The sequence below is a fragment of the Cupressus sempervirens genome, chromosome 9, assembly GCF_028749045.1.
Source record: "Cupressus sempervirens isolate cs-2001-9-10 chromosome 9, ASM2874904v1, whole genome shotgun sequence".
In the NCBI taxonomy this organism is placed as follows: Eukaryota; Viridiplantae; Streptophyta; class Pinopsida; order Cupressales; family Cupressaceae; genus Cupressus; species Cupressus sempervirens.
The window spans coordinates 364267337-364288816 of NC_143126.1; the positions used below are offsets into that span (position 1 = coordinate 364267337).

Below are 21480 nucleotides of genomic sequence, written 5' to 3' on the forward strand. Positions count from 1 at the left end.
GTGGAAACTTTTCATGTTATTGCACATAAAAACTCACTTTGAGGACTTTTTCATGCCATTACATCAAAAGCTTGTAAAAGTGGACCTTACCTTTTTGATGCAATGACATGAAAAGTTGAGTTTTTATGCTTGTGCATCAAAAAGGTGAGAGATGTTTATAAAATATGTAAGTGACTCCAAAATGTCTGATTTTTGGAGTCTTACATATTTTAAAATATGCAATGAGCTTCAAAAAGTGAGATTATGTCTAAAGACATTTTAAAACATGCAATTGACTCTAAAAGGTCCGATTTTGCCTTCCAACATGTTTTAAAATATGTAATGAACATACAAATGTCCTATTGTGTGAAGAAAACATGTTTTTGCTCCAAAAGCTCTGATTTTGATCATAACTCTTGATTTTCTCCATGGATTTGGATGAAATCACTTGCATTCAAAATGTTTTGGAGTGGTGATCATTTTGCCCTCATCAAAAATCAGTTTATTGTACCCAAAAATGTGTTTAAAACTTCCAACCTAGGGCACGAGTTTGCATAAAAATCCATAAATCTTCCAAGTTTGATCACGTTTTTGTATGGAATCAAATTTTTTTGGCCCTATTTGCTGATTACATTGCTTGAAGATCATCATTCTGGTGTTAAAACATCAAATTGTTTTACTTGGAAGATCACGTTTTTTGCTTGTTTTTGAAAAAATGTCTCAAGGCATGAAATCTTCAAAACGTTGGAAAAAAGAGATAATCTAGGGCACGTTTTGGCATCTTGCACAATAATCTCCTTGTTTGCTGCCCTTCATCATTTGAATCTTGAAGATTTGAAAAGTTCTCACCATTTTTTAAGAAGATTTTAAACAAAGAGCATATTTTCCTTCATTTTTGGCACATATTTTTCATGTAAGTGGACCTCTTCTTTTTTGCATTTTAATTCATGCTTATCCTTGCTGATTTTATGCATGAAATCGTCGAATGTATGCCATTTGTAAAAATCTTTGCCTTAGAATGTGTATTTTTCCTTTAAATATGAATTTCTCCTTCATTTTGATGTTTTTGGTCCTTCACCAAGTTCCAAATTCGAATTTCATCTTTGGAGTGCATTGCATCTTGGCATGTTTTGAGTTGTTTTCAAAGGTATGTTTTTTCTTTTGTTTTGGTTTTGTGTGCTTGTTTGTCGGTTTTTCTCCATTTGGAGAAGTTGCAAGTTTTTTCCCAAAAACTTGTTTTTCCTTCATTACATGTGAAAGCATTATCATTTTTCACATTCCGTTTCCATGTCATTATATCTCACATTCCATCTGAGAAATGCGATTACATGTTTTTCACTTCATTCGCCATCCACACACATGTAATCCCATTTTTCGTTTCCATTTTCATCCATTTCATTTTTCACTTCCATTCGCACAACACACTTACACGAAATGCCTTACGTGTAATTGCATCCAAAAGGTCCGATTTTGATCAAAAGTCATATTTTGAAAAGACAAAAGGATGTCATTTTTGCTTTCCGTGTACTTTGACTTCTTTCTTCCTCCAAAAGTGACTATATAATTCATTATCTCACCTCCATTGTTTCATTTCCATCTTCATATACGCATTCGCATTTACATGAATAAGTACATGTTTCCATACATGTTTCCACCTCATAACATATTTTACATGTTACCCTTCATTCACATTCGCATCTACACGTAAAGTGTACCTTTCATTCACACTTAAATCTTATTTCACTTTCCACTTTCCGTTACTTATTGCATTTACATATACGCATGTTTCATTCAATAAAGCCTTGAAAACTTTAAGTCACTTTTGAAATCAGCAACTTTCACTTTGCACGCATTCCCATGCATTTCACCTTCACACATTTTCACTCCATTCCATTTTATTTCATTTTTCATATTCACATTTTTATATCATTTCATTCCACATTCCATTCATTCCATTTCACTTTTCATTCCATTGCATATGCATATACTTTCTCTTCAAAAGTCACTCCTTTTCGAATCTTCACTGCTGCTCTGGAATTTACTAGCATGGAGATTCCTTTTGATGATGTATTTGCATTTTGGGATTTTTGTGTTGCAGTACGAGCACAAGAAATGTCCTCGTCTTCCAAATCCAAGGGCAAGATGAAATATCAATATGACAAAGAATTGGCACATGCAGTTCCTTCTTCAGTTACGTCTATTTTTGATAACGTGCTAGACACCAAGATTGGTCACATAGATGTAACTGATTTTCTACAAAGGATTGAAGGTCCAGCTACACATGAGATGAAACATATTAAAAGAAGCAACATCCATTTGGTTTCTATATTTCCCATGGCGGCCATAGAACTTGATTTTGTCTACGGATGTGCTCGGTGCTTCACTCCAAAGATAAGGAATATTAAAGACGCTAACGGCAAGGTTATCATTAGCCTTGATCCTGAAGTGATTGAACAAATCTTCAAAGTTCCTCAAAAATCAGAATGTGCTGATTTGACCAAAGAATCGTCATTAGCTTGCTGGAATGAACAAAAAAGCAACTATCAGAAGTATGTCAACCTTTACTGGTTAGACAACAAAAGAAGCAATTTTTCCAGGTGGCCAAAGACTCTTCATCGGTCAAATTTTAAACAAGAATACAAGGATTTCATCATCCTTCTTAGCAAAATTTGTGGTCTTAAGGATTCTTCCGATTTTGAGCCATGGATGTACAAATTTATGTTTCAAATTATAGAGAACAAAGAACACATCTTTTGGGGAGAGCTTATCAGTACCGCGATCTGTCAATAGATATGCAATGTAGGAACATCAGTACCTTTTTACATGAATTCATATCTAGTTTGCATTGCTGCTGCTATGGGATCTTTTTCGGGTCTTTCCACCAAAGGTGATCGTCTTCAAGTACCTGTTTGGGAATATTATGACCAAATCACTTTGGCTAACAGTAAATACCATTACAGAAGAGTCCAAGATGCCTTCTTTGGACATTACAGGTGTCTGTTCGACAAACACTTGTGTATCAAAAGAGTATTTGATGCAGCATGGGAAAAGGTAAACCAGTACGGCTGCATTTTTTTCAATTTCCCACTTTCACATACTTGAGAGTTGGGTATTTCAAAGGAGAGCCGTATACCTTACCTAGGTATGCTATAGATCGAATCATTCTAATGGAGTTAGCCAGACAACTCATGGACGTGCAGAGTGATCAGCATGCGTCACATAGGCCCGGATTTGGCATCACCTCAGCTAGGCCTTTATCTATTGGCAATTATTCAATTGTTTCTGTGCCTAAAGCGAAGAATATGGAAGCAGAGTAGCAATTGATTACATTGAAGAAATTCAAGGCTAGATTTGATTTTGATTATCAAGAGATGAACTCTCAGATAAAGAGGGCCTATACTCATGTTCATCACATTGAAGATATTTGGATTGACATGAGAACAGAGCTTGATATTATGAAGATGGATTATTGTAGGTTAACCTTGCAACAAATAATCGATCTTAATATGTTGAAAATTCCTCCAGATTTCCAAGTTAAAGATGATGGCGACATCCTTGATCCAGAATTCCATCAAGCCGGTTTTGATAAAATGTGCCTTTTTCCTATTCAATGGCAACAAAAAGAAGGTACTTCTATTATGGATAGGTTTCAATCCATCTTAGTAAACACTAACAAGTGGTTGAAAAGTAAAGGCCTAAAAAGAGTAAATCCTAAAATGGGTCTAGATTGTGGAAGCTTTGGTCCTCCTAGCAGGAAGTCGCAATTGGAAATTATAGAGAAAGATGGTGCTTCATCTTCAAATGTCAAGAATACTCTCAAATTCAAATTAAAGGGTGGAAAATGAACTAAATCATCTGAAGTTCCTGAACCAATTCAAGAATTAGTCACAGAATCAGAAGAAGAATTGGAAACAAAATCCGAGAGAGAAGATTCAGATGAAGAAGGAGAAATTAGGATCACATCTCCTCCAAAGCCTGCATGAGCATGCACGTCTTCTCCACATGAAGAGCCCTTTTTGCATAAGGTTGATGATGATGTAGATTCATTCTCTACTATTTTCACTCACTCCATTCTAGTCTTGGAAGTTAACACCATGGCTCTTCCGATTTCATCTGCTGCTCCTCGTGTTCCTGCACATCATCAATATGAACACTTAGCAAATGTGTTTGAAGATTTTCCAACTCTTACCAGTGGTCAAGTTTCCCAACTTGATACATCTTTGATAGGATTTGAACTTTTCATGACAGAATCTTCACAACATATTCCTATGCCTATACCAGTACAAACTTAATCCTGTTCAGTCACTATAGATATACAATCTGGATCAATACCAATGGTCTCCACTGTGCTTGCTTCTACAGATGAAAGTTTCAGCCTACCTACATGGTTGAGTAGAATAACAACAAAGAGAAGGAAGGTGGTTGTTCCTCTTGACAATCTTCTTGTGAAGAAGACTAAATCGAAATCTTTGAAAGATAAGATTGTTTCCAAAATTTTGGTTGATTCTGACAGAACCAAATATGTTGAAGTTGCCGAGCCCTTAGTAGATAAACCTTTTGAAGGGCTTACTCATTCTGACTACAAGTTTACTAAGGTTGAAGTTGGAAAGCAATCTCGTTTGAGTTGTTTACAAGATGCTCAAGATGCATTGACAAATGTATCAAAAAGCAATCATGAGCTTTGGAGAAAGAAGAATCAGTTGAAACAGGAAATAGCTCGTTTAAATGAGGTCATCCAAAAGAAATCTTCTCAAAATGTTATTGTTACATCACAAACATCTAAAGAGAGAAGGTTGATTGAAGCTACTAAGTCTTGGATACAGGAAATCATTGTTGAAGGAGTTCGAGCTATCACAGAAACACTTGCAGTTCTAAAACGTGTCAAAGAGATGAACAAAATGGAAGTAAGCTTAATTTCTTCTTTGACTCAAGAAGCAGATAACCTCAAGGAAATCCTTGAGGATTGGGATGAAATGATAAAATTTGATCTAAATGCTATGGTCTCATGTGACGTTCTTCCGTCATGTGAAATGTTCTTCAGATTTCAAGGACTCATTGGTTACAAGGAGGAGACTTTAAGAAAGTTGATCACAAAATTGCAAGTGGTTCTTGAAGATTGTCAAACAGTTGAAACAAGCCTTATTTGTGATTTGGAGCAATTGGGATGCCGTGTTACTGATAATCTTGGTAATCTTTTGGCAACAGAGAGAGTGAATTCAGAATATACAATCAGGATCAATGCTGATGTAGATTCTGAAGATTTTTGTTCACACACAATGAACAAGTTTGTTTTGTACAAATCCTTGACAAAACACTTGTTAGATAATACAACAACAAATTCCAAAGTTGTGCAATCAGCATATGAAAATGCAGTGAGAATTGAAGCCATATCAAAGACTATGGAGATTGCTGATCTTCCCATAGTGCGTGACGTCATTGTGAAATTCAAGGCATTAAGAAGCAATCTTTAAGATTGTTGTATAGTTTCTATTTTATAGTTGTTTAGAATGCATTACATAAAAAAGTGTAATTGCATGTAATGCGAATTGCATGTATGCAAAAGATGTAATGCGACTTTTTAGTTTCTGTAGTTAGACTTGGTCAAAGTTGGTTGAGTTGCTCCCACTTTTTCCTCCCCCTTTTTTTCAACTTCTTTGCCTATATAAAGGAGTGCCCCCCTCATTGTAAAATCATCATTATCTTTATGCAAGAGAGCTCTGGAGAAATTGTGCCACAGAACTTTGTTTGTGTGAGCATTATTTTGAGAGAAAGTGAATACAGAGGAGCATTTGAGACTTAACTTCGATTAAGTGAAATTGTCACTTGTATGAATTGTAAGCTTTGTTTATAATTCATTCAAGTTATCTTTGATTCATACTATTTTTTGTTATTGATATTGTATCTTGTGAATTGATAGAAAAGAGTTAAGAAACAATTGAAGCCCGAGCTTTGACCAGGAACAATTGTGAAAATCAATAGCTATAAGCTTTGTTTGTAGCTTGTATATTAATCTTAATTCGCAAAATAGTTAGATTGTTCTTACTTTTAGGAGTCTTTGTGCCCTAATTGTAAAGATTTTACCATATAAAAGTACAACAGGACTTAGAGCCAAACTGGTACATTTTGGCTAGCCTTTGAGTTAAAATTTATTGGTATCACTGTTTCCAGCTCGTGATAGAAGTATAATTAGAGATTCACCTTGCCCATTATTCGCCTGACGAATAAGTGGATCCTTTCTTGAAAGTTAAGAAGAAAGGATAATAGTAACGCCCTATTTATAAATCTCTCAATTTCTTGCTTACCTTGAGTTGATCCAAGGAACGGTGAGAAAGGGGAGCCTTCCCTTTGAGGTAGGAGAGACTCTGTCTCACACGCTGTGGCTGGTCATCTTATTTTGCGACTGAATTTTTACCCAAAACTGTCGGTTGCAAAATATCCACCCAACAATGCTAAGATGGATAAAATGAACTAATGAATTATTATGCAACTGCGGGTGTTATATGCAGTCAATGTATTACATTGCAACAAGTATGTAATGAGCAATGCAATGACAATGAATTATGTAATGGAGATGGGAATAATACACACACACATAGAACTGTAATTCCAATGCCACAATGGAATAAAATGAATCTGACAAGGCCATGACTGCAATAGATACTAACCAGTTTGAATTTCATTATAATTGTATATGGCTGTCATAATTGAATATGCACATGCCCTGCTAGCTGCCCATGATATTTGATGTGATGTGTGCTGCAATTACAAGATGAATATTCAGATAGAAAATGCCATCTCTGATGTTCTATTGTAGGTTATGCAATCTTCTCTTCTTGAGCCATACTTGATATTGAAGTGATATATTTCTGGATTTGATTGTGTTAAGATTTTTACCATCAACATTTCGAATCACACTACATGATCCATCATCAAGATGAAGAGCAAGAGATGCAAAACAAAGTGATTGTCAAATATATTATATATTTGGTGATTGTGCCATCTTTGATCTGCGATAATCATGCTTGCGCTTTATATGAAGGGTGTGATAGCAACCTAAATGCTTAGTGAGTGGAATCCACAAGGGAGTCTATTTTATTAAATCAATTCTCTATTATGCTTTGAAGTGAGTTCGAGCTCCCCATTTATATTAGAATTGAATAGAGTGCACCTCTTATTGGAAATACACATCTTCTCATTTTGTTTGATGTGCCTTATCGATGATGATAAGTTAACATCTTAGTCATTTGTTGAACGTAACCTCCGATACTGATACTTGCTGGTTTGGCCTAGAATCGGAAGTGGATGCAGATGGAGGCGCTAGTATGAATGGAAGCTGGGTGGGTGCCGCCTGGATGCCACCCCTAGGCATCCGGATGTGGATAGAAGCCTAAAAAAGGCTTCTAGACGCATCCGACATCTAGGGGCTTCTAGTTGCCTCCATGTGCTGACGCCCAAAAAAAACAAAAACGAAACATCATTTTACTTGAAAGAACTTTAAAACATGTGCATTTTTGCACTTTTTAAAAAATTCCAAACCCTAAAACAGCCCTAATAGAGGCTTTTCAAACATTCAATCATCATTTTGTTTGCAACTGGGTTTTCTCTTCTCATTTGGCTTCCATTTTGGCATTTTGAAGACAACTTGATTATTTTCCAAGAGGATCGATCGTAGGGTGAGAGTTGGCTTCCACAAAGGAGTTATAACCTTAGAGGTAAGCATTTGATTGCATTCTTGAGTGTTTTAATGAATTTTTTTTAGAGATTCGGATCAATTTTTCAAGTTTGTGAAGAAATTTTTCAAGTTTTTTTCATTTTTCATTTTCTTTTGAAAGAAATAAAGAAACAAGTTTTAAGTATCTATTTGAATGGTTTTTTACTTGTATGCTTGATATTTGTAGTTTTTATATTGATTTAAATTTATTTAGTTTCAAGTTTTTAAAATTTTATTCTTGAAATAACTAAATAAAGAAATAAGTTTAGCAATCTATCTAAGTAGTTTTCTATCATTTATTTGCACTTATATGCTTGATGTTGATAATTTTCTTAAATTTAAATTTATTTAATTTCTTATAGATGGTCACTACCAGTAGTCAAAGTTTAGTGGGCCAATCAGCTGAAAAAAGTTGTTGTGTTAAGAGAGGCAAGAGAGCTTTCTAATAAAGCCATTGCACAATGTCTCTATGCCAACGGTCTTCCTTTCAATTTGGTGAGATCACCATATTGGAAGGAAATGGGTTCACATCCCACAATCACAGATAATGATACTGATAACATCTTGACACATGGGGTATCTACTTCAAGTGGAACTGTTTTAGGTTCAAATGATCTTGAACTTGCAGCAGTTGGAGAAGATGGAACCAGGAAATGATGATGAGTTTAGAAAGAATCCATATGATACGGATTCAGAATGACACACATTGAATGATGAACTATATTTTGATTTTGTAGTTGTTATGATTCGATAAAATCATGAACATAGATGCATATGATATTCATATCATTAAACCAGTTTATATTTTATAATCTTATTGAGTATTTTTATATGTATTGGTGAAGTTACAAGCTATCAAATGTTTTAATTTTGTATATTTCTGTCATTTATTTTCATACATAAATACATACACACACACACACACATACATGTATATATATATATATATATCACACAATCTGCATCCTCCCCCAAAAAAAATCCCGCACCATACATCCGCTTCCAAATCGGCAACTTAGATCGTAACAAATGATAATTATTGGCTCAATTGAATATATGCATGCCATACCTGCGTGCCTCCCTATATGGATGTCAAAGCCATCTTTAGAATGTATATGTTTTGTGATATGAATGCCTAAGTCTATCGTCTTACAATATCTATCGTTTGGGATCTACAATGTTGACATGACAACTAGCGGCTTGCAATCACAACTATTGTTAGTGGAAATGTGGACTAATACTTAATTAGTTGATGCTCTTGAAACTCCTATAACCATGTAGCTATCTCATCATATGACGTGGATTAGAATCTTTTGACCATCGATGATTACCTCAATCCTCAAATTGCTATTCTTGTATTGTTAATACCTTCATGGCTTCAATATCTGTGAATCACATTTGTCATGGTCTTTATACAATAGTTTTCGTAGTGATGTTCTTCAAATGCCTATAGTCACAATTCTTTAAATGTATGTAGAAGAAATCATACGTATCTTAAATTGATTCCATTTACACACTTGTGCTTTGGTCATTTGACTCCCTTAACAACAACATGGATGTCGTCTTTACACAAGGCTTTCAGATTTGGACCATCTTGCTGTTTTTCATTTTGGTAACATTATTGAATTGCCATCAATATATTTTTGTGAAAGGCAATGTATTTGGTTTAGAAACAAATTTCAATCGTTGATTAATTTGTTATTAAATCATATATCTTCTCAAGTTTTCCATTCGGGGACATTACAATCTCCACCTCTTGGAAAATGCTTGCCCAAAAGCATTCTTATAGTATCATGATGATTCCTAGATCCCATACTTGGAAGTGTTCAAAACTCATGGTTTCAATTTTGATTGGTAGAGAGGGAACCTTGTAATCTTTATATCTTTCCTCAAGATGTGACAAGAAGAATTGCAATTCTGAATTGTAGTCTCCTTAAGATTGATGGATGAATTTTGAGGACTGGCATGGTTAGCTCTTCTCATATTTTTCCAATTGGTTCTTATTGCTTCCTTGACTAAAGATTCACTGGGATCCCATAATTTGTTTTCATCTTTGCCTTTGTGTGATTTTAGAGTAGCTTCTTCATTTATTTCTAAAAGTGGGTTGGCATAGGGTTTATTCTCTTTAATATGAAGAATAATGCCTTCATCTATAAATTAAAACTCATCATCTTCTAACCTCAATTCATTTGATTTCTACGGTTAATCTTTCAAGTTATTATCGCCTTTTCATTTCCTTGATGTCAATTTCCCATGTGTATCAACCTCAAGAAGATGAAGTGGAAAACATTAAATATAAACATTAAATACTCACTCATTAATTTATGCTAATGTTGTAAATAAAATCATACATTGAATTACTAAAATGCAAAATGTAATTTCAAAACATAGACTACTTCATCAGATTGATAGATAATAAATTACGACTTAATAAAGTTTGAAATTGTGAAACATAGTGATAAATCATAATTGACTCAATGAGTCAATGACAAATGTTTAAACATAGTTTATCAAAGATGCAAATGCCCTTCAAGGGTCAAATGGGTCATCAAAATATGAGGGATCAATGGCTTCATCCTCATCTATATCATTGACATTTTCCACATCATTGGAACCCAAACCGGTTCCACTAGCCCTAGATGCAGCCACATCCTCCTCCTCGTCCTCCTCAACATCTAGCAAGGCAATTCTAGATATATCTTGGACAGTCATATCCAAGTTAGAAGTCTCAGGTAGTACATCCCACAACTTCTCTGGTCCCTTCTTATATCCTAGATTCTTGCATGATAAGAGGCGCTAGTTGTTGTGAATAAATACCAAGTCCTCTGCTTTCTTCGAACCCAACCGGTTACGCTTCACTGAGTGGATAAAGGAGTATGTACTCCAATTCCGCTCAGCAGCAGAAGAGCTTGCAACCTAGAGAGACAACCAACAAATTTTAAAAAATTAGTTAAGTAATTTTAGAATACAATAGGAATTTAAGAGTGCTAATTCGACAAGCTAAGTGGCCATAAGAAAAGGAAAAAAAACTTAAATACATACTTGTGACAAGATCTTAATGGCAAGAGGTTGGAGGTACATGTAACTTTCCCCATGTAAGTACCACCATCCAATGGCATCCAATCTACTTTGGTCATTGATTGCATCAGGCTCTGCATTTTTGCTTGAGACAAAATAACCAAACTCTCTCCTAACATTTGATGCCACATCAGGATCACTAAAGAGCTTGTTAAGTGCTCTCTTATACCCAGCAGCAACTTCAGGATCTCTATATGGTGCATTCTACTAGGAATAGCAAGTATCTCACTGCTATAATATCTAGGAGAAAGTGCATATGCCAAGAGGTGTAAAGGTGTAGTCATCTTGTTCCAACGATGTAGAACAATTTTCTCCACCTAGTGTACAAGGTATCAGGATCTTGCTCTCTCCTCTGAATGACCTGGGATGTCAAATGATGTACATGTAAGTTATCTTGATGTAGTGTTAATAACTTAATTAAAATCAAAAATCAATATCTCTCAATAAACAAGGATAAAGTATTGTATAAAAATTTAAACTTACTGATTTTAATCTTTCTAGCATAGAGTCCATGGCATCATATATGTTCCCCAAACAAGGCTCATCCGTGTTGGCATACCGAAGCATAGACATGATGGGCTCGGTGAGTTCTAATGCATATTCCACCCTATTCCAAAAATTATCACTCAAGATCAAATCCTTTACAGTTTTGGCCTTTTCTGTATCAGCTTGCTTCCATCCACCCCATTTGTTGCTAATAACCATTTGACCCAATGCCTCTTTCACCCTCATAAGTCGTCTAAGGACGATTGTGTGTGAAGCAAACCTTGTTTCAGCAACCTATTACCATGTTAATTCAAATTGTAAGTTAATATGATAAGTTGATAACACAAAAATTTAAGAATATGTATTAAATTTTATGAAGTATGACACAAAAATTAATATGATAAATGAAGCTAAATAAAGTTTAAAATTTACCTTCAATAATTCCAAGCGGGAGAAAGTTCTGAAAATTGCTTGTGACATATGGTGGTTTGTCACAAACATTTGGATCTGCTCACCCTCCTCATACACATTTTTCATCCATTCAATTTGGCTGCCCATTGTTTTCATCACCAAGTTCAAGGTGTGGATAGTGCATGGTGTCCAAAAGATATGCTCATATTGTGCTTCTACCAAAGCACCTGCAGCCTTACAAACTTTAGCATTGTCCATTATTACTTGGACAACATTGTCAACTCCCACGAACTCTATGGATTCAATGAAAAGTTGGGCAATAAAATTTGCATCCTTTACTTGCCCTTCACAAGCAACCGCCTTCAAAAACATTGCCCCCTTGGGGCAAACAACAATCACATTTATTAATGGATGGTTTTTGCAATCTTTTCATCCATCAGAGACAATGCTCACCCCCGTTTGGATCCGAGAATCTCTTATTGGTTTGAGGAGGTTTTCTACATTCTTTCTCTCCTTATGCAATATGGTGGTTCTCAACTTTTCATATCTAGGGGATTGGTAACCATGAGGTGCATCATTTATTGCTTTCACCATCTCTCTCCAATAAGGGGATCTCACTAGATTGAATGAAACACCATTTGTAATGAGGCAACACCCAACCTTTATGTAAGAAATTTCTCTCTTGTCATTTTCAAATGCCGTATCTAATGGGCCTCTCTTGCAGGATGCGGGTGTTTCTATTTCATCTTCATTCATAGATGGGGTAGGTAGGAAGGGATGTGGTTTACTAATTGTTTGAGAGGGTGGTGTTGGTGGTATTTGCTTTGACTTATCTTTTTTTGCCGTTGACACTAACCTATCAGCCTCTTCTTGTTCTTTTAACATGCCTGCTATTTGAGGAGCCGGCAACCCTTTTTTACCTCCCTCTGGGGGCCCCTCACACATGGAAATCCCTTGACCTGGTGGACCTATCAAATGATGTTTAACCCGGAAATAGGAGCTTCTATATTGGTTTTGGCAAAAATTGCATTTCCATATATACCCTCCCCCACCAGCACATTGCTCAATTCTTGTTGTATACTTCCACAAAGGAGAGCCTTTATCAATTTTAAATCTTTGGGATCCCACCCCACCCACTGAACCCTAACTACTCATTCTTAGATTCTTGCAATCTATAAAAACAAATTAAAAAAAATATTTCAAAACTTATATAAAACTTGATAAAAATTTAGAACAATAAATATAAAAAATTTAAAAAACTAAAAACAAACTATGAAAGAAGCAAAAGGAAGAATCAAATGCATACCTGGAACACTCCACTGATTATTTGAAGGATTTGAGACTCCACAAACAATCTCTACAACCTTCTCTTCAAACTTGCAAAATGGCCACACCAAAATGAGAGAGCAAATGACAAAGCAAATGAGAGATTAGATGAATGAAATGCATCTAATAGGCCTTACTTTAGGGTTTGGCAAAAAAAATAATGAAAAAAACATAATTTTAATGCTTTTTTGGGCCACTTTTTGGCCCCACCTATTGCGGGTCCGCCCGGATTCACTCGGGTCCGCGACGGGTCCGGGCAGGGTCTGCATTTTGGCCTGCGGGTCCTCCCGGGTCCGTGCTTGGGAGCATTGATGTAAAAATCGCCTGAGGAGATTAATCGCCTAGGCTTGAAAAAGTTTAATCGGGAAAAATCGGGAAAAAATCGGGAACTAAAAACCCACTAAATTTTAATAAAAAAATGCGATTTTTTTACAGAATTCAATGTTTTTTTGCATCTAATGACTTAATTACTAACAATACATAAGAAACAATCATGTTTAGATATATATCAATGCAAAAAGAGTTATTAATCGGTAAATTACTAACAAGTAAGTAGTGATAAGTTGTAAATTACTAACAACTAACAAGTTCACAACACATGAGAAGTATTCTCATAAATAAAGTGTCAAATGTAAAGAGTTCAAATAAGCACATCAGCATGACTACAAATAAGTACAAATGTCAAATACAGGACTACATCTTCCTCTTCCCAGTCACTTTACTAGCGAGTGCGGGAGAGGGTAAAGCTCTAGAACTAGAACCCCACAGGGTTTGTGCCCGTGTTTGTGTCTGTGCCAATGTAGGAGATGGTGTAGCTATAGAACTAGATGTCGGTAGCTCCACATTCGCTGCGCGCAAGATGTCAAGGTCCTCTGCAATAAGCTCAATGTCATCATCCTCATCATCGCCCTCCTCGATGTCATCCAAATCGATGTCATATCCAGTTCCACCCCCTTCCTCCTCCGCAGCCTCCCTCTCCAAATTGGAGATGACCTCCTGTGTAAATAAGGGAGCTTGCTCTTGTGCCGTCCAATCATAATAAGGATCTATCTCATCCAAATCGATTGGCCCAGGAGGATCTTGTTGCGCCTTTTTCATGCGCAATTTAAGATTATATTGCACATAGACCATGTCATTCATCCTCTTTTGGGACAACCTGTTTCTCTTTTTTGTGTGGATGGCCTCAAACAAACTCCAGTTGCGCTCACAATGTGATGCACTACAAGGCTGTGATAGGATTCTGAGAGCAAATTTTGCAAGATTTGGAGTGCTTGCACCCCAAGTGGTCCACCAAGCCACTGCATCACAAAAATTGTACAAGTTAGAAAATACTAATAGACAACAAAAAGTGTAACATAAATATTAATTTAGCATTTGAGATTCAGAAGTTTGCAAATGTATTACCTGGGGTTTGTGTAAGCCTTGCTCTCTTGCAGAGAGAAGTGGAGAACACCTTGCCCCCTGCTGAAGTGAAGATCTCTTGATCAGCGATGATTTTATCTCTTGTTTCCTCGCTGGTTACCATCTTTTCGACGCACTCACTTAGGCCTCTGATGACCTCTCCATCAGGTACCATCAGCCCTAAAACCAAAAACCAAAAACAAATAAGTCTTGCAATTTTAGTACACACCCAACACCCTACGAAAGCAAAATGAACTCAAGTCTTCGTTAACTTAAATTTGAGTAAGAATGAGCTTACGGTATACCTAAAACGTGGGTTGAGGAAATATCCTGCTGCATGAATGGGTTGGTGGAGCTGATTATTACACCTTCTATCAATGATCTGCCAAATGGGTTCATATTTGATGCTTTCCCCCTTGTAGTAATTTTTGACAGATTCTTTGGCCTTGTCCATGGCCTCATATAGTTCACCCATTGGCGTTTGGTCTCCATCAACCAAACGCAGAACTCTGACTAAAGGCTCAGACACCTGCAATATAAATTTGAAATTAGTTGACAAGTTACAAAATTATTATTTACTTGAGTTACAAACTTAGTATGTTATAAAGTTGTAAAGTGTAAACTAAAACTTAAAGTTTTGTAGTTACCTTTACTATTTCATCAGCCTTATCTTCAAAATATTTATCAAACACAATCCGCACAACATTCTCTCCTTCACTCTTCTTTGAAAATGTGGAAGCAAGCCATTTTTTGGAAACAAACATTTGCTTCAAAGAAGCCAAATTATCGAGAATGCTTTGCAATGTCAAAAAAATCGTTGCAAACCTTGTGACAGCAGGCCTGACAATTTCTTTGCCATCAGTGTGCTCTCTCATCAGGCTAAGGACCCATGGGTGATTGTATATGTATTTTGTCACCCGCCTTGCATCCTCCACAATTGGAGTGACCCACTCAAGTTTGCCCATGTCCTCCAAAAGAAGGTCAAGGACATGTGCTGCACACGGGGTCTAAGAGAGAGTGGGGTGCCTCTGCTGTAGGAGTTTTTTTGCCAATTGTAAAAGCAAATACTAATTAGTTTCCAACTTTTCAAATATATCAATAATCAAACTATTAAAAATTCTTGTTGTGAAATTCACAATGCACATGCAACATAAAATTACGGTTTACCTGCTGATACATATGTAGCAGCATTGTCTGTGATGATTTGCACCACATTTTCAATGCCAATCTCTAAGACCATGTTCTCCAACATCAATGCCAATGTCTGAGCATTTTTTACCTTGTTGGAGGCATCGATTGATTTCAAGAACACCACATTATCATTACAGTAGGCCAAAAAATTAATTATAGTCCTGCGCTTCCCATCCGTCCACCCGTCAGAAAGAATGGTGCAACCAAATTTTGTCCATTCTTGTTTCTGTTCCTCAACAAATGCTTTGGCCCTCTCAACAGCATTTCCAATAAGCCTACAAAAACAAAATTTAGTTATGTCTTAGATTCTTAGTAATTTAAAATTGATTTAGACTTTAGTAATCAACATTCTAATTTCTAGATAAATTAATTAAAATTTAGAACTAAGTAAAAAGTTAAAAATTAAAAAGAAATCGAGTGTAATAAAATTATTCGCTTACTTGCCACCCAACACAAAACAAGAAGGGGACTTGTACCCCTTTCCTGCAACTGTCAACCCTGTGGCCAAAGCCTCCCAATAGGGACTGTCAACAACATTAATAGGAAGGTTGTTGAAAACCCAGAAATTTGCTAGTGCATTGTCCAACTGGTCATGGACCTCCTTATTCCATCTAGTGGCCTCTAATGAAGGTTGTGCACCAGGTGTGTGCCTCGGCACAAAATAGCTCGCTATCCCAGAAGCACCTATTGACCCTGATGGTGCGGAAGTGCTAGGAGGTGTAGGAGTGGGAGTGGGAGTGGAACTCGTGAAAGAAAAACCACCCTATTTGCGGACATGCGGCCCACGATAAGAGCCAACCATGCTCTCAATGGCTGCCTCCTCCTCTTGAACATCAACGAAACTGCCATGGGTCTCTACTATGGCTGCCCTGACATGCAATTTATTTCGCTCTCTTTGCAATTTTTTTTGCTCTCCAGCTGCGAGCAAGGCATTTGCAAACCTTTTTATTTCTTTTGTTGTACTCTCACAAGGATTCGTATCATGTTTTGAGATCCCTGCGATGTGATATTTGAACCGGTAAATGCCCCCGGATATTACTTTTTCACATCGAATGCAAATCACTTTGGTTGGTTCATCAGGTGCTTCATAGGCATATTTCCATGCTTGATCTCTCGCATTCTTTGGCCTGGTGCCAATGTAGCCTGAGGGGCATGGAGTCAATGGCCATTTGTCTGCCATTTAAAATTGCTGCGGGCTGCCTACACATACAAATTTAAAAAAAAAACTATAAATAAATTATAACAAGATCAAAGTTAACAGTTAAACAAAGAATTCAAGCAACATTCCAATAACAGCACCAATAAATTGAAATCCAAATAACATTCAAACAAACTAGCTGCTAGGGTTTCAAATTTTTTTAAAAAGGGCAAATTTTTAGCATAAATTCGATCTAGAATGGAAAAAAATGCAAATGAATGCATTTAGTCTTGCTTACATTCATCAAATGCATTCCTAACTAATTAGGAATGTATTTTTATCCATTTACATGCAAGAAAAAAAAATACAATCTCTTGCAAAAACAAAAAACAAAGATTCAAATCACTTACCTAGTAACGAAGAAATCGAATCAAAAGGCCTCCAAATGCACTTGATTCCGCCTGTTTCTTGCCAAGAACTCCTTCTCTATCCTCTCTCCAAAACGCCCTAAGCAATGTAAAAACATAATGAAAAAAATGTGTTTTTTTGTCACTTTATGTGACTGCCGGGCGCGGGCGATTTTTTTGCAACAAATCGCAAATTTTAGGCGATTACTCTGCGATTTTTTGGAAAAAATCTGCAAAAAAAAATCGCGATTTTTGGGGCGACTAAATCACTGGCCCCAAAAAATCGCGATTTTATCTTGTATCGCCGATTAATCGGCGATACTCACATCTATGCTTGGGAGGACCCGTAGGCCAAAATGCGGACCCTGATCGGACCCGTCGCGGACCTAGGCTCGAATCCGGACTCGAATGAATCCGGACCCGGACCCGAGCTCCAGGGTGCGAATCCGGTAACATAGCTTTTTTGTCCTTTAGTCACTTAAATGAACACAATACTTTTTAAATAAAGTGACAAGTTAAATGAACTTTTAAAGTCACTTAGCCAGTAAACCATATAATTGTTAGGCATTAAAATAACTGACCAAACGAACATAAATAAGCACGTGCAATAGCTTGTTGGAAAGCTCTCGGTGAGACGCTTCCAACCCAACACCGAGGTACCGAAAATACTGAGCTTTGATTACTTACTAAAATAGTAAGCATCTGGACAACATCCCAAAATTGCTCTGATGGGTCTGGAACTGGAAATGTCTAGGCCAAATTTCGAACTGAACCTCATAAAGAACCTTTTCGCCCTTGAAAACTAGGCAAAGTGAGCTGGTCACACAGAATTATAACGTCCCAGAAAAAGGGGACATTATAAAGCCTCCCCTCTCAAAGATTGCTTGCCCTCAAGCAATCCGCTCAAACCTGTAGAAACCAAATGTCGGGATCCCATACTCGCCTCGAGAATGCGGTTTTACTCCTCAGCCGATGTACCCCAGCATGCATCTTCCCAAACTCAGAATGGTGAAATAGTACAATAGGAATCAATGTGCCAAATAATTGAATGCCAGGATTCCAAGTCTCACCATAAATGGACACCAACTGCCATGTGCTATTGCCCTCAGTCAGGATGAAAGCTTTTCTCCATGAGTGACCTTGTGAATCTCTACTGTCAAGTGAAGATGGGAGCATCAACAATATACCAATATCCACCCCAAGATGATAGCAACCCAACTCTCCAACAAGATCCCTGATCAACCAATACATCGTGTCAAACCTATCGCCACCTGGATCCCAAAACAATCGAACCCCACATCCATTCGCCATATTGAGGTAAAAATAACTGGTAGCGTCTATAACACAACATCTCTTTGCAGCTCCCGCTAAACTCCCATGGATGTGATAACTAACCAAACCATCATGCCAACTGACACCATAGTCGTCTTGTAATCATGTAGCCATAAGAGAACTTTGTGACATAGAAGTAGCAAATCATGTTGGATACATGTCAACATGATGTATAACCGACAACTTTCCCTGCAAGTAATCCCCCACAAACAGTTGAGTTGGATGCTTGCATCCGCTAATCCCACCTTCCGACGATGGTGAATACCCATCCCACAAAGGATGATATAATTTTGGAACCAACCCACACCGATGCATTATTAAGTCGTCTGTGCCTGGGGCAAAAGAAAAATGATGAGCACTCCTCACTGTGTATTCGCGGTAAAAGGCTCCAACCTCTGTCAATGGCTCATCACTAAAAACACTTGAATCAAATAGCTGATCCCTCTGACTCTGAAAATCAACAAGTCGGCATCCAAAATCAGCTACATGGAATGAAGTGACAGATTTGCTTCTAGGAGATGGAAACAAATCAACATGAGAGCTATACTCCCAACCGGATGACACTCTGGGAATGCGCTGTGTGGATGACGGAGTAGTGTCGTGTACTACCACACAACTCTTAGGAGAATCCACCATTGTGACATAAGAGCCACCAGTAAATTGTCCTGTATCAACTGTCACAACACTAACCCTAGGAGAACTTGATACAACTAGTGGTTCTCTACTGTTCTCCACCAAGGTTCTCGTCTGAGCTGAAATATCTGTGATAGATGTAACCACATCCCTACTACAACCCATGGATATAAAATTCTTATCAACTGCCTCTGTATGTAATTGTACTATATCTGCAGTTGGTGGAGACTGTGCCAAACTCAACTCCTTTGTAAGCTTCTCAATCTGTAATTGTGACTCTTGAAGGGCTAACTGGGCACTCTGCAAAGAGTCCGTAGTCACCTCAAGCTCATGAGTGAGCTTATCAACCTTCTCGTTTCCCTGCAATGCAACATAACAAATGCGATCCCACTCAAGAAGAAAATTGACTTCACAACTTCAATGATAATTTTGTTTCATCATTCCAATTGCTTCTCAGAGTGCATATATCTCTGCAAGGGAAAAAACACTATCACCATGCTCATTTGTCAAAGGAGTACTCCAACCATAGGTGGCCAACATTTGACGAGCAACATCAAAATGCTTAATAGTTGTGGCAACTATCTTGTCATCAACCCTCAATTGACTTGCTAAATGATGATCCCCTTGTGACGAAACCTTCCCACACAAATCTTCCGATTTGTCATCCGCACTGTGATATGAGGCTGAATCAATGTCACTCACCATATGATAAGTGGCATCGTGTATGCTATCATCTAGGCACACCCCAATATCTAGGGTCTTGTTGTTATGCGCCTCATAGGATGGTTCAACTGGCGAGGTAGAAGCTGCTGATATAACAGTATCTTCACGCACTTCCACTTCCAAGGTGACTGCGTATCCATCTACAACATGATATTGGGATTCATTGTCATCAAATGAATTTTTTGATTTGTTCTCTAAGGTCTGATTTTTGCTCTCCATAAGGTATGATGGTCACTAATTGCTGGGAATTCATTATAGATGCTTCTAGATACTATAGAGGCCGCTTGTTCCTCTTTCTCTTCGTTTTGTGATGTAGTCCTCTTAATCATGGAAACATCGTGCCACTTTGTCTAGTTTTGCAGGGTCTGAAATCAAATCATTCACCCTTTTCTGACTTTCATCCAATCTTTTCAAACTTTGTTTAAGCTTCTCCATATTCTTGTCCCATTGTTTCTGGGTACTTGAAGTAGACATGATTAACTAACTGAGTCAGTGTCCAGTTCATTGAAATAAACTGAGCTTAAATTCTGTAATCAGAATGCTGAATGTAAAGTATGAGAGGAATTTTGTCAAATAATCCACAAACAACCTGGATATGATCTGATGTCACTGCTAATAAATTTATTAAACTGGACCAGGATTCAATTTTGAAACTAGAGCATTTTAGGAAACACTTTCCGGACAATCTCAAGTCTCTGCAACAAATCAGTGTTCTGAAAACAACTTGTGTCACTGTTTCTTCCCAACAAAATATGAATCAATACCACTGTTAATAATCTTCGCTGATTTAATCATTAATATTTCAAAATCCATCAAAAGAATTCAAGCTGAGTTCTTCAACCAATTTTCAGAATGGAATTCGATACAATGATATTGCAATAAGGATGATGGATATGCTAATTCAACCATTTGTATTCCAAAGTTCTGAGAACAATATTTTATGAACATTCAATGTTTGAAGAGTGAATAAGGATGTAATATTACAGTCATAATGTTGGAGTGCATCTTAATGGTAGAACTAGTTCACTTATAAATTACTCCCAGTGCACTCATCCTGGTTCCAAAGTCGCCTGCAACTTAACACCTGCTGAACCTGACTGTTCATGCTCATTCTGAACTTAATTTCTCTCTGAATTGCTGAAGGTATTAATTCAAAACGTTGTTAAACATCCTGTAAATAATGTGTTATAACCCTACTGAATTTCTTAATGCAAACTACTGATTTAGGAGTGAAGTAATTTAGTCAAATAGTTCACTGCAGGATTAAATGATATTACAAGGGTATCCTTGTGATGAGTTCCAGAATTTAACCAAATGGAAGAATGCCGGAATTTCGTCAAACAACTCATGAACAATCTGAACATATCACTATTTTCAGCATTAAGGAGATTACACCAGCCCAATCTATAGATTTAGAATATATATTTGTCAACTGTTATCAAAGAACCTCGAATACCATATATTACTATCAATGAATGCCAGTTCAAACTACAATACTATTGCCCAAAGTTTCCTCAGAATCGAAGACAGTACCCAGAAACAGTTTAAGAAGTTTAAACACAAGTTAACAAACTGAGATCTTGTAATGCCAAGTTCATTTCTTCACATAGGTAACTACAGTCAGGCTTGTGTTATTGGTATATAATGAAAGCATGTAAGCTTTA

At 36.9% G+C, this 21480-nt stretch overlaps 3 protein-coding genes across 7 annotated transcripts in view; 1 reads left to right on the top strand and 2 right to left on the bottom strand.

The window, feature by feature from the left end:
* OWL1 (DNAJ heat shock N-terminal domain-containing protein) overlaps positions 1-21480 on the top strand; it is a 267015-nt gene that overhangs the window by 52317 nt on the left and 193218 nt on the right. The gene's annotated exons all lie outside the window — the stretch shown is intronic.
* Positions 13685-14567, bottom strand: LOC149538803 (uncharacterized). Its single transcript, XM_089800227.1, has 2 exons — positions 14396-14567; positions 13685-14289 (listed from the first exon to the last, which is right to left on the bottom strand). Exons 1-2 carry the CDS (start codon positions 14565-14567, stop codon positions 13685-13687), a joined length of 777 nt encoding a protein of 258 aa, XP_089656353.1.
* On the bottom strand, positions 14567-15393 carry LOC149538804 (uncharacterized). Its single transcript, XM_089798944.1, has 2 exons — positions 15040-15393; positions 14567-14921 (listed from the first exon to the last, which is right to left on the bottom strand). The coding sequence occupies exons 1-2, from the start codon at positions 15355-15357 to the stop codon at positions 14649-14651; spliced, it is 591 nt and encodes a 196-aa protein (XP_089655070.1). The 5' UTR covers positions 15358-15393; the 3' UTR covers positions 14567-14648.

Excerpts from the sequence above, each read along its gene's own strand:
- LOC149538803 (XM_089800227.1), bottom strand. The coding sequence starts at position 14,567 with ATGGTACCTGATGGAGAGGTCATCAGAGGCCTAAGTGAGTGCGTCGAA. Across the intron at positions 14,290-14,395 it reads AAGGCTTACACAAACCCCAG|TGGCTTGGTGGACCACTTGG; the intron begins GTAATACATTTG and ends TTTGTGATGCAG.
- LOC149538804 (XM_089798944.1), bottom strand. The coding sequence starts at position 15,357 with ATGGGCAAACTTGAGTGGGTCACTCCAATTGTGGAGGATGCAAGGCGG. Across the intron at positions 14,922-15,039 it reads AGGCTGATGAAATAGTAAAG|GTGTCTGAGCCTTTAGTCAG; the intron begins GTAACTACAAAA and ends TTTATATTGCAG.